The sequence below is a fragment of the Bactrocera neohumeralis genome, chromosome 4 (assembly GCF_024586455.1).
Source record: "Bactrocera neohumeralis isolate Rockhampton chromosome 4, APGP_CSIRO_Bneo_wtdbg2-racon-allhic-juicebox.fasta_v2, whole genome shotgun sequence".
Lineage (NCBI taxonomy): Eukaryota > Metazoa > Arthropoda > Insecta > Diptera > Tephritidae > Bactrocera > Bactrocera neohumeralis.
Genome location: NC_065921.1, coordinates 87,331,608 through 87,343,901, shown reverse-complemented (window position 1 = coordinate 87,343,901; position 12,294 = coordinate 87,331,608). Strand labels below are relative to the sequence as shown.

Genomic DNA, 12,294 nt, shown 5'->3' with positions numbered 1-12,294 from the left:
AACGAATCGCCAAACTTTACGAGCAATGTGTTCATGTTTAGACGTGAAGCATGAGATGGCGCACCGTCAGTTCGGAAATTCTCATCAAATTTGTGGTTTGATCCCTTATTTTATCTGACAAATTATGGTACTTCCAAATTTAATGCCGCCTGCGAGCTTTTTCATGAAAGAATAATACCAAAAAGTTTACCGTTGCTTACTGAAAACTAATGCGCATTAGAAACCTTGCTTCGTTCAGGATGGAACTTACCATACATATGGCAAATGGATCATCTAGAGGTATGTTAGTAACAGCTCAAACCAGTTTATGTAGGAGAAAACCTTTGGAAGAATTGTGGATATAATTTTATTTCATGCCTACTTTTCTGTCGCCTCGTGGATTCACAAACTTCAAGTTCTGAAAAAATTTGCGAGAAGAACTTGTTGCTTTGAGTCCATACCCCAATTACATATATGTACTTGTATATACGTTTCCACATTTCGCAGTTAATATGACATTCGTTCGTAGACCCTTCGGGCAACTGCCAACTCGTAGGCTCTTCCTTTAATATGCGCCAACAGCGATTCCATAAATTGTCAATTTGTTCGGCATATTAATATCAACATAACAAATCATGTATCGAAGGTAAAGATGAAACCATTGTCCTAGCGAATTGCTCATAAAGCAATGAATGAGAAATAAGGGGAACTTGTTATTAACCGCAACGGCAAAACAACGACCCCGCACCAATATGCCGAATGTACGAGTTGTACAACAAGGCCGCAGCAGTTAACGAAGCAAGCAATCACCGATACATACTATATACTTGTATACTCCGGTGTATGACTGCGCCAAAATATAGGTCTTCTGGCCAAAAACGCGCAGAGAGAAATGTACAAGCGCATATACAGCCATATATAAGACAAACAGTCGGAGGATGTCGTCGCACCGCATTGGCGCGTGATTAGCACTGGCACAGCGGGCAGGCCGACAAGTCCCGGTTAGTTAGAAGCGGCTGAAACTTAAAATAACCACAACACACACCTCTAAGCGAGACCACAACTTGCGTGTGTATGTGTGAAGTTCGCGAAAAACGCCTGCAGTTTACAGACTGCCGCTTCCTTTACGCAAATGTCCTAAAGGCACACAAGCGCTTTCGCAATCGCATATCCGAACGTAACCGATCAGGCGCTGCTTGTTTTAGCTGAAGCGCGAAGAAGTGATTATTACCAACTCAACGCTCAATTTTTTGCGCCAAATAAAAGAGTCTCACTTGCTGTGAACACTGCGCCTACCTTGCCTGGCACACCGCAAAAGTAAAACGGGGTGAAACACAAGGCGAACTGTGCACATGCGCAAAAGTGTACATAATTGGCTGTTGATGCGCGTGCGAAGATCACACTTGCAGCTAAATATGCGCTTGAGCCGGCAAAAGTATGCAATTATAGGTGTCTTCTTATTTTGTGTGAGCATTGCAACATTCACAATGCAATATTCTCACACCAGCCGCCACATGCCGCATGCAAGAAATACATACAAGAAATCGGTTTGTTAATATGCACATATGTATGTATGCGCGCTCACTTTCGTGTGCAATAATTATGCACGGCTCATAAATTGTGTGCTGATTCTGCGCCAAAATGATTGGTAAGGGCTAAGCGCTCGCCTGCAACAACAGCACTGCATGCGCATGCGCAGCCTACACAGCGTACGTGAAACACCAAATAAATCCACTAAAATGGACATTGATTTAAATAACAGCGATTAAAGTTAATCGCCTTTGACGGCATATTTTGCGCAGTTGCGCCTGCGCATCGTACATACAGACATACCGCAGGTTGGAAGTGAGAAAATTGTCGGCTTTTAACAAGTTCAGTGCTTGAATGCCAGGAACGTGATTTATTGGGGGTGAAAATTGCTAAAAAGAGCAAAGAGGGAAAGGCAAAAAGATATACTACTGTGGGCAGAAAATAGTAAGACTTTTTAATTTAAATTTCGCGTGAAAAACCATTCATCGAATTTTTTTTCTAGGTTGGTATGACTGTCAGTGACATTTGTGGCAATTGTCATCAAAATAATCATTAGTGTTTAGTATACGCTTGTCTTTTTACGATGAGTGAAATTATTCAACAAAGCTAGTCTTTTTGATTGGTACAAATTATTCAAAGAGGGTCGAGAACGCGTTGACGACGAACCAATTCCAGAACAGAAATCAAAAAATAAGCAATTGGTGCTTGATAATCGACGATTAGCAGTCAGAGACCTTGCTGCCTTCATTGGAATATTGGAAGAATCATTGAAAACCATTTTGAAAGATCATTTGGGCCTAAGAAAAGTGAAAGCACGATTGGTTTCAAAATCACTCAATTTTTTCAAAAGACAATTTCGCTTTAACGTCTGTGAAACAATGCTTTCCGACTACCAGGATGTCATGAAACGTATTATTACTAGCGATGAGTCTTGGATCTATGCTTACGACACGGAAACAGAAGATCAATCGGCCAAATATCGTGGCAAAGGTGAGCCGAAACCGAAAAAAAAACACTTCAAAGCAGTTCAAAAATCAAGGTTATGTTGAGAGTTTTCTTCGACCGTCGCTACTGCACTGATTCTTCGTGAGTTTTTTGCCAAATTTTCAACTAATATCGTGCCACAACCACTGTTTTCGCTTGATTTAGCTCCGTGTGACTTTTTTCTATTCAGCAAACTCAAACGACCGTTTCGGGGGAACCGTTTGAGTCAAGGCATTAAACGAGAATCGCTACGCATATTGAAGGCTGTTCCGGAAATTGACTTTAACATTATCCTGGCGGTGCTATGTTACTTCGTGAACTTGTTACTTTCGGAGCCACTTTAATTCACTAAAAGCCACATACTTCCATTCCAATGCATTCCACTGCGTTTGCATTCTCATTATTAAAGTGAATGGCGCTGACAAAGGCTTTCTTCACATAGAGGAAATTTTTAAATTCCATCTGACTCTTTCACTTTCCAGCACACAAATCAAGCACCTATGAATATATTCGGATAAAGCTTTGCACATATGTATGTATAGTGTTTTTGAGGTATGCCATCTCGACTCCAAAAATTGGACCATAACTTTTCAAGCCAACAAAGCCCAGCGCGTATGACTCACTTTTTGTCGATCGATCAAACCGTGAGATATATTATTGAAATTCGTGAGAAATGTTGCTTTGATAATATACCCTTGTGTCAAATATGCGTTGAATCGGATGAATGGGAAGTCTTACCAAATATTTTGAGCTTCCGTTTAACTTTATAAAGCATTTATCGGTCAAGTTGCGAGCGTGTAAAATGTTCAGTTATTTTTTCCATGTTTTTTCATCGTTTTTTTTTTGTCCATTTATACTTTTTCATATCAAATTTTTACTTTCTATTTCTTTTTCAATGATTTCATTCAAATCAAAAAATTAAAACGTCCATCCTAACCAAAAATATACCTCAAATGATTATTTTACACCAAAACAGCTCCAATCAATGTCAAAATTCTACGAATAATATACGGTAAAAGAAAAAAATTATACAATTATTTTTTTCAGTGTATCTTAAATGCCAACCAAATTCCTCGATTTGCACCAGGCGCCCAGTCTAATGGAGTAGGTGACTGCCGCGGTCGCACTTTTAACTTCCCGTCCCAGAAACTCGACACGCACGTTGCATAGCTTCAGGCGCCGGAAATCAGCACACGCAGGGTGACACTTTGCCTTTCATAGAAAAAAGTAATTCACTTTTCGTTTAATGTGCATATTTCAATATTACAAAAATTATTACTCAATTTTTTGCGGAAATTATATATTTACCGTTAACTTATTAAATTGTATAAACAGTATTATTATATACATTGTAGATAGATATGAAATACTTATGCCTAAAAATCTGTTTGTAAATTCTTTCTGTGTATCAGCGCTTGTGGCGCTCTTTTTGAAATACAAAATCTGCAATTCCTACCAGGCGCCATGTGTTGCAAGTATGTAGGTGCTTGCTGCAGAAAACTTCCATTTGTGCAGGGGATATCAAATTGGCCACTGCATGCCTCAATAACTCTTACATTGAGATTTGATATATATTAGTTTTTATCTAATTAAATCTTAAGAAACATAACTTTTTCAAACAAAAAATTAATTTTTAGAATTTTTTAAATTTTAGTCTTAATTAGTTGCACCCGACGCAGTTTTGTTGCAAAGAAAGTAAATATTCAAAGCTCCTGCGCTCTCACGCTTTGATGCTTCATTTTTCCCACAGCCACCACCACATATAAACATACAATATTATGAATATTTCGCCGTCACGCTGATGTCATGCCCGACGGTGCCAACAAAAGCGCTTAAGTTGACAACCAATTAAAATTCATTTGCGACAAGCAGGTAGAAAATCAGATTCTTTCGCCAATTCTTGACATGTTGTGATGCGGCTTATCAGCAGCAAACATCTCATTTTTACAGCAAGCGGCGCGGCGCACGTTGCCTCGCTGGAGCGCTGAAGATCAGCGCTGATCGTGTGAAGATATGCGCGCATTTACATGCAACTTAAGGCGAGCGCTTTCCCGGAATCGCAACTAAACGTTCCAGCTCGTTTATCAAACATATGTCATTTGGGTGCCTGGAGCGCGCAGACGCAGCTATTGCCACTTGCCACACGGCTGCGTTGCGTACGCTATCGCCACTGCGCGCCTTCGTGGCGATTTGAGCTTGTGCGTTTAACGCTTTTGATCAGTTCATTATTACAACGACATGGTGGTCAAGTGTCATATTTGTATACACACACACACACATAAGCGTATAGACTGTCCCTTTGACTGCGAGTTTTTTTTCTGCCAACATTTTGCATTAACAATTCGACGCTCATCAGCTTATCGTGACGATGATCGCGTTTCGCGCTCAGACCTCGCGCTGCCGTTGCGCAGCACACCGAGGTGCGTATATGTCGCACGTAGGTATGTATGTACATATGTATGTATGTTTGCGTATTCAAATTTATAACGAGCTGCGTATGAGCTATGCGTCTGTGGCGAATTGCCGCCGCATTACTGTGACAACGACAAATTGGCGGTAATTACAACGAAACAAGCTACATACATAATATTTATCGCGATCGCGATTAAAATCTCGTCGCGTTCGGGCATGAAGTTGGTCAGTGGAGCGATCGCGGTTAAAGTTTGCTGATAAATATGATATTTTGATGCATTTTTTATACGTTAAATGCGTGCCATCTACGCAATATTTATGCATGTGTGTGTGTGCGTTTGTAGTTGGCGCAAAAGTGGCTGGATTAGTACGCTTTTAAATGCTCATATTTAAAGTAGTATGAACATAAGATTCAAGTATCGAAAATAACTCTAAACTTGCTTTAAGGGGCACACTTGAGGCCCTATTCTGTATCTTGATTCGAAAATGTATTCTACCAATTACATTTTTCGTTTTTTGCTTTCTACACCTCAAACGCTAACGTATATTTTATTCGAAAATAGGTTTGAAAAAGCGAAAATCGAGCTACCTTATACAAAAAATGCAAATTCAAGTAAATTTTTTTTCGAATCGAGTTACAGAATAAACACTCTAATGTGAAATTCTGAAAAAAACGATTTTTTTTTTATTATTTCGATAGTTTTTAGCTTTAGAAATAACAACACTCTAAAATTTCAAATCTATATCTCAAAAAGTTGTTGAGTTATAGCCATTTATAGAGTACCCAGTATATTTTTGAACACGTTTTGCTCGAAACAGCATTTTTCGCATTTGCTGCGGTGCTTACTCGAAGGCAAATGATCCGATTATTATGACTGCTGCAGTGGAGTACCTTTTTCATTTTGAAGATGAAGGTTGGGTATAAGTAACCGGAACGCACCCGAAATTTTATGCGGTCAAGGAACGTCAATTTGGCACCATTCCTCGAAATTTCTTGCAGACATGTTTTCTACCGCCACAACATCAACAAACTTTTTTAATTCAAAAAAGATCGGAGTTCCCATATAATAAAAAAAAACGTTTATTGTTTTGAAGAATTTTTCGAATTTTCCATTTTTCAAAAAATTTTCACTTTTACAAAAACATTTCAAATTTTCCAAAAATTTAAATTTTTCAAAAATTTTCAAAATTTTAAATTTTTCAAAAAAATTTCGAAATTTTTCAAAGAAATTCAATTTTTCCAAAAATTTCATTTGTTAAAAAATTTTCAAAACTTTAAATTTTTCAAAAATTTTCAAAATTTTCAATTTTTCAAAAAATTTCAACTTTCCAAAAAATTTCAAAATTTTCAATACTTTTCAATTTTTCAAAAAATTTGCGAAATTTTCAATTTTTCAAAAAAATTTCAAAATTATCAATTTTTCCAAATATTTTCAATTTTTCAAAAACTTTACTTTGTGCTCTTCTTAAATATCTATAAATATAACCTCAAAATTTCAAAGCATCAATACAGTAGGGTTTTTTTTTTAATTCCCAAAAATAATGTTTTTTTTTTGGCTGTCACACTAGGTGCGCCCCTAAGTATTCACCTGTTAGTTTTTTATATGCATACATTAGATTTTTATTGAAAGCATAATTAAGCGAATCCTTTTGTACTTGTATATAAACTTAAATAACACATCTGCATAATGTTCCAGATTTCAAAAATTTTCTTTGAAATTTACTATGCAAAGCTTACATAAAACATATTGACACAAAGAAAGCTTAAATTGCACTTAAAAAATGTTTCACTAAAATTTTGAGTTTAGACCCTGACATAAATAAAACATGAAAGTTGTAAACTATTTGCAAAATAACTGCATAATTTACATAATGCTTGTTGATTACACACCAACAGTTGTATAGAAGAATAGCGCACAAGACGCAGTTGTGCTTATCAATATAAACTGGATGACCAAAAGAGGCATATAAATATACATAAACATATGTACATACATACATATATACAAATTTGTGTCAACTCAAAGCAAGTTAAGGGCCGTCAAAAAGCTATATGCGGCGATATGGATGCTGGTGGTGTCTGCTGCTTTGAGGCATACGATTGTCGAGTTCGTAACGCCCCCGATATATGCTGTCTTCATAACGGTGATTGTTCTGCGCATAATCAACGTATTGGTTAAAATTCGAGCGTATTGTATCATAGTGGCGGTGGCTGGGATAGGGATAGCTGGCGCCACCTATAATTGACAAGTTAAAGCATATGTTGACACAGTGCCCACTGGCTTACCAATTACCTTGCGACAAATGTCTGCTAGTATTTACATAACGACTGCTATAGTTGCGTTCGTTTCGCGGTGAATTGGCAAAGCTGTTGTCCAGCAATTGGCGCGCTGGACGTGCTGCTGCAGCGTTGGCGGCGGTGGTGACACGTTGACGCTGCATATTTGCTTCCTGTCGTATGCGTTCGAAACGATCGCGCCTATCGAATTCCTTCGGTGACGGCGGTAATTTAGGTTCCTGCGTGGCGCGCCATGAAATTGCGCGTTCGAAGCGATCACGCCTATCGAGGTCAGTGGGTGACGGCGGCAGTTTAGGTGCCTGCGTTGCGCGCCATGAGATTGGTTCCTTGCTGGGCGCCTCAATCAAGGGTTTGCAATCCAGGTTGCTGGCGTTGTTCTTACTTTCGGGGTTGTTGGCGTCTTTGGCAGCTTTTGTCAAACTATAAAGCGAGTCTATATAGTTTTTCCGTTCGATCTTGTGACCACGTGATAGATTGAATTCTGACGTAAGGAAGAGAAAATCAAAACGTGTGCAGCTTTATTGGTAATTTGTTAGGATAAATTTCGAAAAATTTTCCGATAGATAAGATATTGAATTACGAATGCGATGTGAACACAATTTACTGCAAATAATAAAAGTAAATAATTTAGTTCGTTCCTACTTACTGCCTATTGCCTCTTCAGGTTTCACATCTAACTCGGATATCATGTAATTGCATATTAGGTAGCCGGTACGGTTGACGCCGTGTGTACAGTGGACACCAATAAGTTTGTCTGAAAAGTATTGGAAGGAGCATATTATATAGAATATATCATAAATAAAACAGAGATTTAAATAAGTTGCGCAGGAACGCATATTTTTGCCGAAACGAATACTTATTTAGGAAAATATTAAAAAAAAGTTTAATAAGTTTATATGGCAAATAAAGGTTTGCATTGCAGCTATATGCTATAGTGATCCGATCTGAGCAATTTGTTCGGAGATTGCAGGATTGCTTTGAACAATGATCTATTGCCAAATTTCGAGATGGCATCGGGTCAAATAAAAAAGTTTTCCATACAAAAACAAAATAGTAAACGTTCAGTTTGTATGGCAGCTATAGGCTATAGGTGTCCGATCTGACTCAAATACTCGGAGATTATAGCGTTGCCTTGGACCATAATTCGTGTCAAAATTCAAGAAGATATCGAGTCAAATAAAAAAGTTTTCCATACAAGCACTTGATTTTAATCGTACAGTTTGTATGGCATCTATATGCCAAAATGGACCGATATCGACGGTTCCGACAAATGAGCAGTTTTTTGGAGAGAAAAAGACGTATGCAAAATTTCATTTGGATATCTCAAAACCTGTACCCCCCGCTTGCAGCCTTTCACATACCCCTAGAAGAACACTTCGTAGCGAGAAACCGCTTGGGTCATAAGTGCATGTGTTGAAAAAATGGCACAAAGCAAATATTATTTGCAGTAAAGATGCCATTGTCGGCCAACAAAGGCCGCTAAGAATGCGCCAAAATGTAAAAGCGCATAAAAGAAATCGACCACAAAATTTTAATTTACAAAAACCAACCGCAAAAATATGTCAACACCCACACACTGAGCCGCAAATGAAGCGCTGGCCCAAACACGCGCTTTTGTTGCTGCCAAAGACATTGCGGCTGCAGTGACTGCGTACGCAAAATAATCTAAATGCTCGTGCAACAGCCGTACGGGTATAATATTCAAACACAGTAAAAATGCGAAAATGCAAACCTGTTGAAAGCCGGCGACATGGAAGCTGCAACGGCAACAATAAGCACAACAGTAACAACAACACATATAGTGTTTAACATGGGCAATAAATTTTGAAGAACATGTCAGCGCAACAGCAGCATTTGCACAGCAAGATGCGAGCGAGTGCTAGGCGCATGAGCATTTTACATGAGATTCGTCATGTTTGCATAGTTTGCTTGAACTATTGCGTAGCGGGCGAATGTTGAGTAGGCTCCGGCGAGCACTCACTGCAGCTGCCGCCTCCGCTACTGCAGATGTTGGCGCAGTTGTCGCTTCTTCAGACGCCACGGTTTTGGCCAGCCTTGATATTTCTGTTGTTGTTGATGACAAGACCACCGCAAATACTGATTTGTTGTTAGTTGTGCTTTGCTTGTTCATATCGTTATGTTTGCAATATCAATTTGTGGGTGCATTGTTTACACAGATTTGCATTATGTCTGTACTAATTTTATTGACCGTCGCGTAAATTGTTCTTTCTTTGGCTAAAAAATAGTCTTTAAAGGATGGAATTTTTTTAGTTAAGCCGACAAACGTTGATATTCCGCGCATTGAGAGCGTTTTATGGACAACTTGTCAAAAAAAATATATGTATATAGTAAGTAGCAGTAAAAATATACATATGTATATTCCTGGAACTTAAAAACTCAACACAAGCTAACTTTTATTATCACTATAAACGTGACAATTGTAAAACCAGCCGGAAAAGATAATATTATTGTACTGACTAGCAAATGAATAGCATTTTCGCTATGGCCTATGGCTACTTGAGAAAGTAATTGTTGGAATTTTGATGCACGTTTCAAAAGTCTAGGTTAATTGGCAATCTTAATCGCGTGGGACGGTTAGCACGAAGTGGTAACTTGTCCACAATCTACCATTTCGCTATTTAGAAAGGTATACACAACTTATATATAGTATGCTAAAGTAGGTGCACTTGCGAGTTGCTCATAATTGGCTTGAAGCATGGAGTGAAGCATGCAGAAAGCATATGACGCTTACTAGGCATAAAGTGGGTGAGTAGCTGTTGCAAAAGTTGATACTGAAATAATACATTTCACATAAAAAATGTTTAGTTTACATAACAAAAAAATATTTTACATAAAAAATTAATTAATATCAACAAATTAAAATAAATACAAGATAAGTAGAAAATATATAACATTTCTTAATATGATAGTTTTGGAAAGAAATATATAAAAAATTTACTGCAAAAACTATTTTAGTGCCGGTTATTGGGTTACTTACCGTTACCCGCGTTTTTGTTTAAAAAATTAAAGACCAGCTTTTTGAATCTGTAAATAAAAAAAAACATGATAAAGCAATTAAAAACTTTACACGTTATATTTACATATGTATGTGTATGTTGGCAATACTTACTGATCAACCAAATGTGGCGGTGGTGTATGATGGCCAGGAATCATTAATTTGTTGTACTCTAAACCCTTCTTTACAAAGCACTACGTGAGCGAAAAATACATACATATATACAAAAGTAGAAATAAATATTTATTGTTAAAAAAAGAAACTAAACAAAAGTGCTTACATCTGGCGTATAATAACGTGAAGTGTTCGTCAGATCTATAATCATACCCAAATTCGGTATCGATTTCAGTAAAATCGAGGCATCAAGGCGGCGCTGCTCGTCCACATTTTCATTAACAGCCTATAGAAAACGGAAAAAACTTACAATTTTGAAAATACGAATCAAAAATAAAGTTAGGTTATGTTTTGCTTCTTAGAATTCTGAACATACGAATCAAAAATAATGTTACATTCTTGATTTTTTGACCTGATTCTCAAAAAGTGCTTATACATATACTACATATATATTTTTTTTACTATAGCTTGTGTTAGCTCTTAAAATATACGCAATTCATTATGCAAAGACAAAATTGAAAAATACCAACATAGGCCCGCAAGTCATTTAGCAAGGAGACCACCCTAAATGTCTGACAAAATAAATTGCTTAATTAACGAAAAATAATAAAAGTCACTATCTCAATACAGCAAATACGCATATGCATATACAGTTTCAACTAGACACTTGCGCATGCGTGCGCCTTTTCATCCACGGTGTGACATGTCTTGCCTGCGAGCGAATTTCTGTGTGGTATAATTAATATAAATTTAACTTAAAGCCGCAACAAAGAATGCAAAAACAGCGTTCATGCATCGTACGCCTCGATCGGAAAGCTGTAAAGGCAAGGCATTGAATAAATAGCAATACGACAAGAATAAAGGCGCACAAGGAAAAAACAGAGACTTATGACAACCACCGCTAACCGCCAATGCCAACTACCGGCTCCCTTTAGGAGTTGCTGTTATTTAATTAAGTAAAACAATTTAATTTCATATTCATATTTTCCTTGACTTTAATAGGAAATGGCGCCTCATGCTATTCCGGCACCATCAGTCAGAAGGCGTGTGGTCCAAAAATGTAGGGTATATTGGTTTTTTTAATAAAAATTAATAATATAATTTATAAAATTTTGGTTTTTTTAATCAAGAACTACATATATGTATATACATACATGTACATATATACATATGTATAAACTTGTGATCTAAATACATATAAGCCTATATGTATGCAAATAAATGCGCAATTTTTAGCTTGTTTTATGTTGGCCACTATGAGTCCTGTCAGCAATAAATGCCTTTTGAGTTCAATATTGCCGATACAATTATAACCGGTTTTCGGAATTTAGTTTATTTAAAAAAAATTTGGAATTTTGCGGTGACACGGTGTTCAAACGTCGAATTTGTAAGGTTCCTTTCGTAAACATTTATAAAACCAAATATAGTGAAAGAATAGCAGGGTAGGTGCATATCTATCTATAGTATCATTAAATATGGATACGGCGAAATAAACATTCCGATTGGTTCCAAAAATAAGGGCTACTACTATTTAAGCGACAGATAAGTTTCTCGTTAAAGACTCACCTCCCGAAGCGGCACTTTAAAAGCAATAAATCGTGTTCCTTCAACCCGTTGACCCATTGGAGTATAGTTAAGCCATCTGCAAGTTATTACATTTGTATGTATGTACATAATTATAATGAATTGGGGGGGAAAACCATTTGAGCTTCATGCTGCCGCTCTTAGCGCTTACCTATCTGGTATTGAAGGTGCCATAGTCCTGCTACTATTTGATAGTTGCCGCACGGACAACAAAAAATATTTAAATACGTTTGAATACACTTTGAATTTAAAATTGTGGAAGACTTCAATTAAATTTATCAAAATTTGATTATTTGTTAAAAACTATAAATATTTACGAAGATACTTGACATATATTATCGTATGCACGCACACATGTCAAAAATCAATGCTGCCA

At 37.1% G+C, this 12,294-nt stretch overlaps 1 protein-coding gene across 2 annotated transcripts; it reads right to left on the bottom strand.

Moving 5' to 3' along the window:
* Positions 1–6,335: 6,335 nt before the first annotated feature.
* On the bottom strand, positions 6,336–12,276 carry LOC126755396 (RNA/RNP complex-1-interacting phosphatase). Of its 2 annotated transcripts, none has more exons than XM_050467941.1 (8): positions 12,070–12,276; positions 11,901–11,976; positions 10,501–10,620; positions 10,335–10,414; positions 10,203–10,249; positions 7,851–7,958; positions 7,200–7,685; positions 6,336–7,142 (listed from the first exon to the last, which is right to left on the bottom strand). In XM_050467941.1, the coding sequence occupies exons 1-8, from the start codon at positions 12,090–12,092 to the stop codon at positions 6,955–6,957; spliced, it is 1,128 nt and encodes a 375-aa protein (XP_050323898.1). In that variant the 5' UTR covers positions 12,093–12,276; the 3' UTR covers positions 6,336–6,954. The 2 variants fall into 2 exon arrangements, with proteins under 2 accessions (XP_050323898.1, XP_050323899.1); XM_050467942.1 differs by having other exon boundaries at positions 7,006–7,142; positions 7,193–7,685.
* Positions 12,277–12,294: the final 18 nt, after the last annotated feature.

Excerpts from the sequence above, each read along its gene's own strand:
- LOC126755396 (XM_050467941.1), bottom strand. The coding sequence starts at position 12,092 with ATGGCACCTTCAATACCAGATAG. Across the intron at positions 10,621-11,900 it reads TTAAAGTGCCGCTTCGGGAG|GCTGTTAATGAAAATGTGGA; the intron begins GTGAGTCTTTAA and ends CGTTTTCTATAG. Across the intron at positions 10,415-10,500 it reads CACGTTATTATACGCCAGAT|TGCTTTGTAAAGAAGGGTTT; the intron begins GTAAGCACTTTT and ends TCGCTCACGTAG.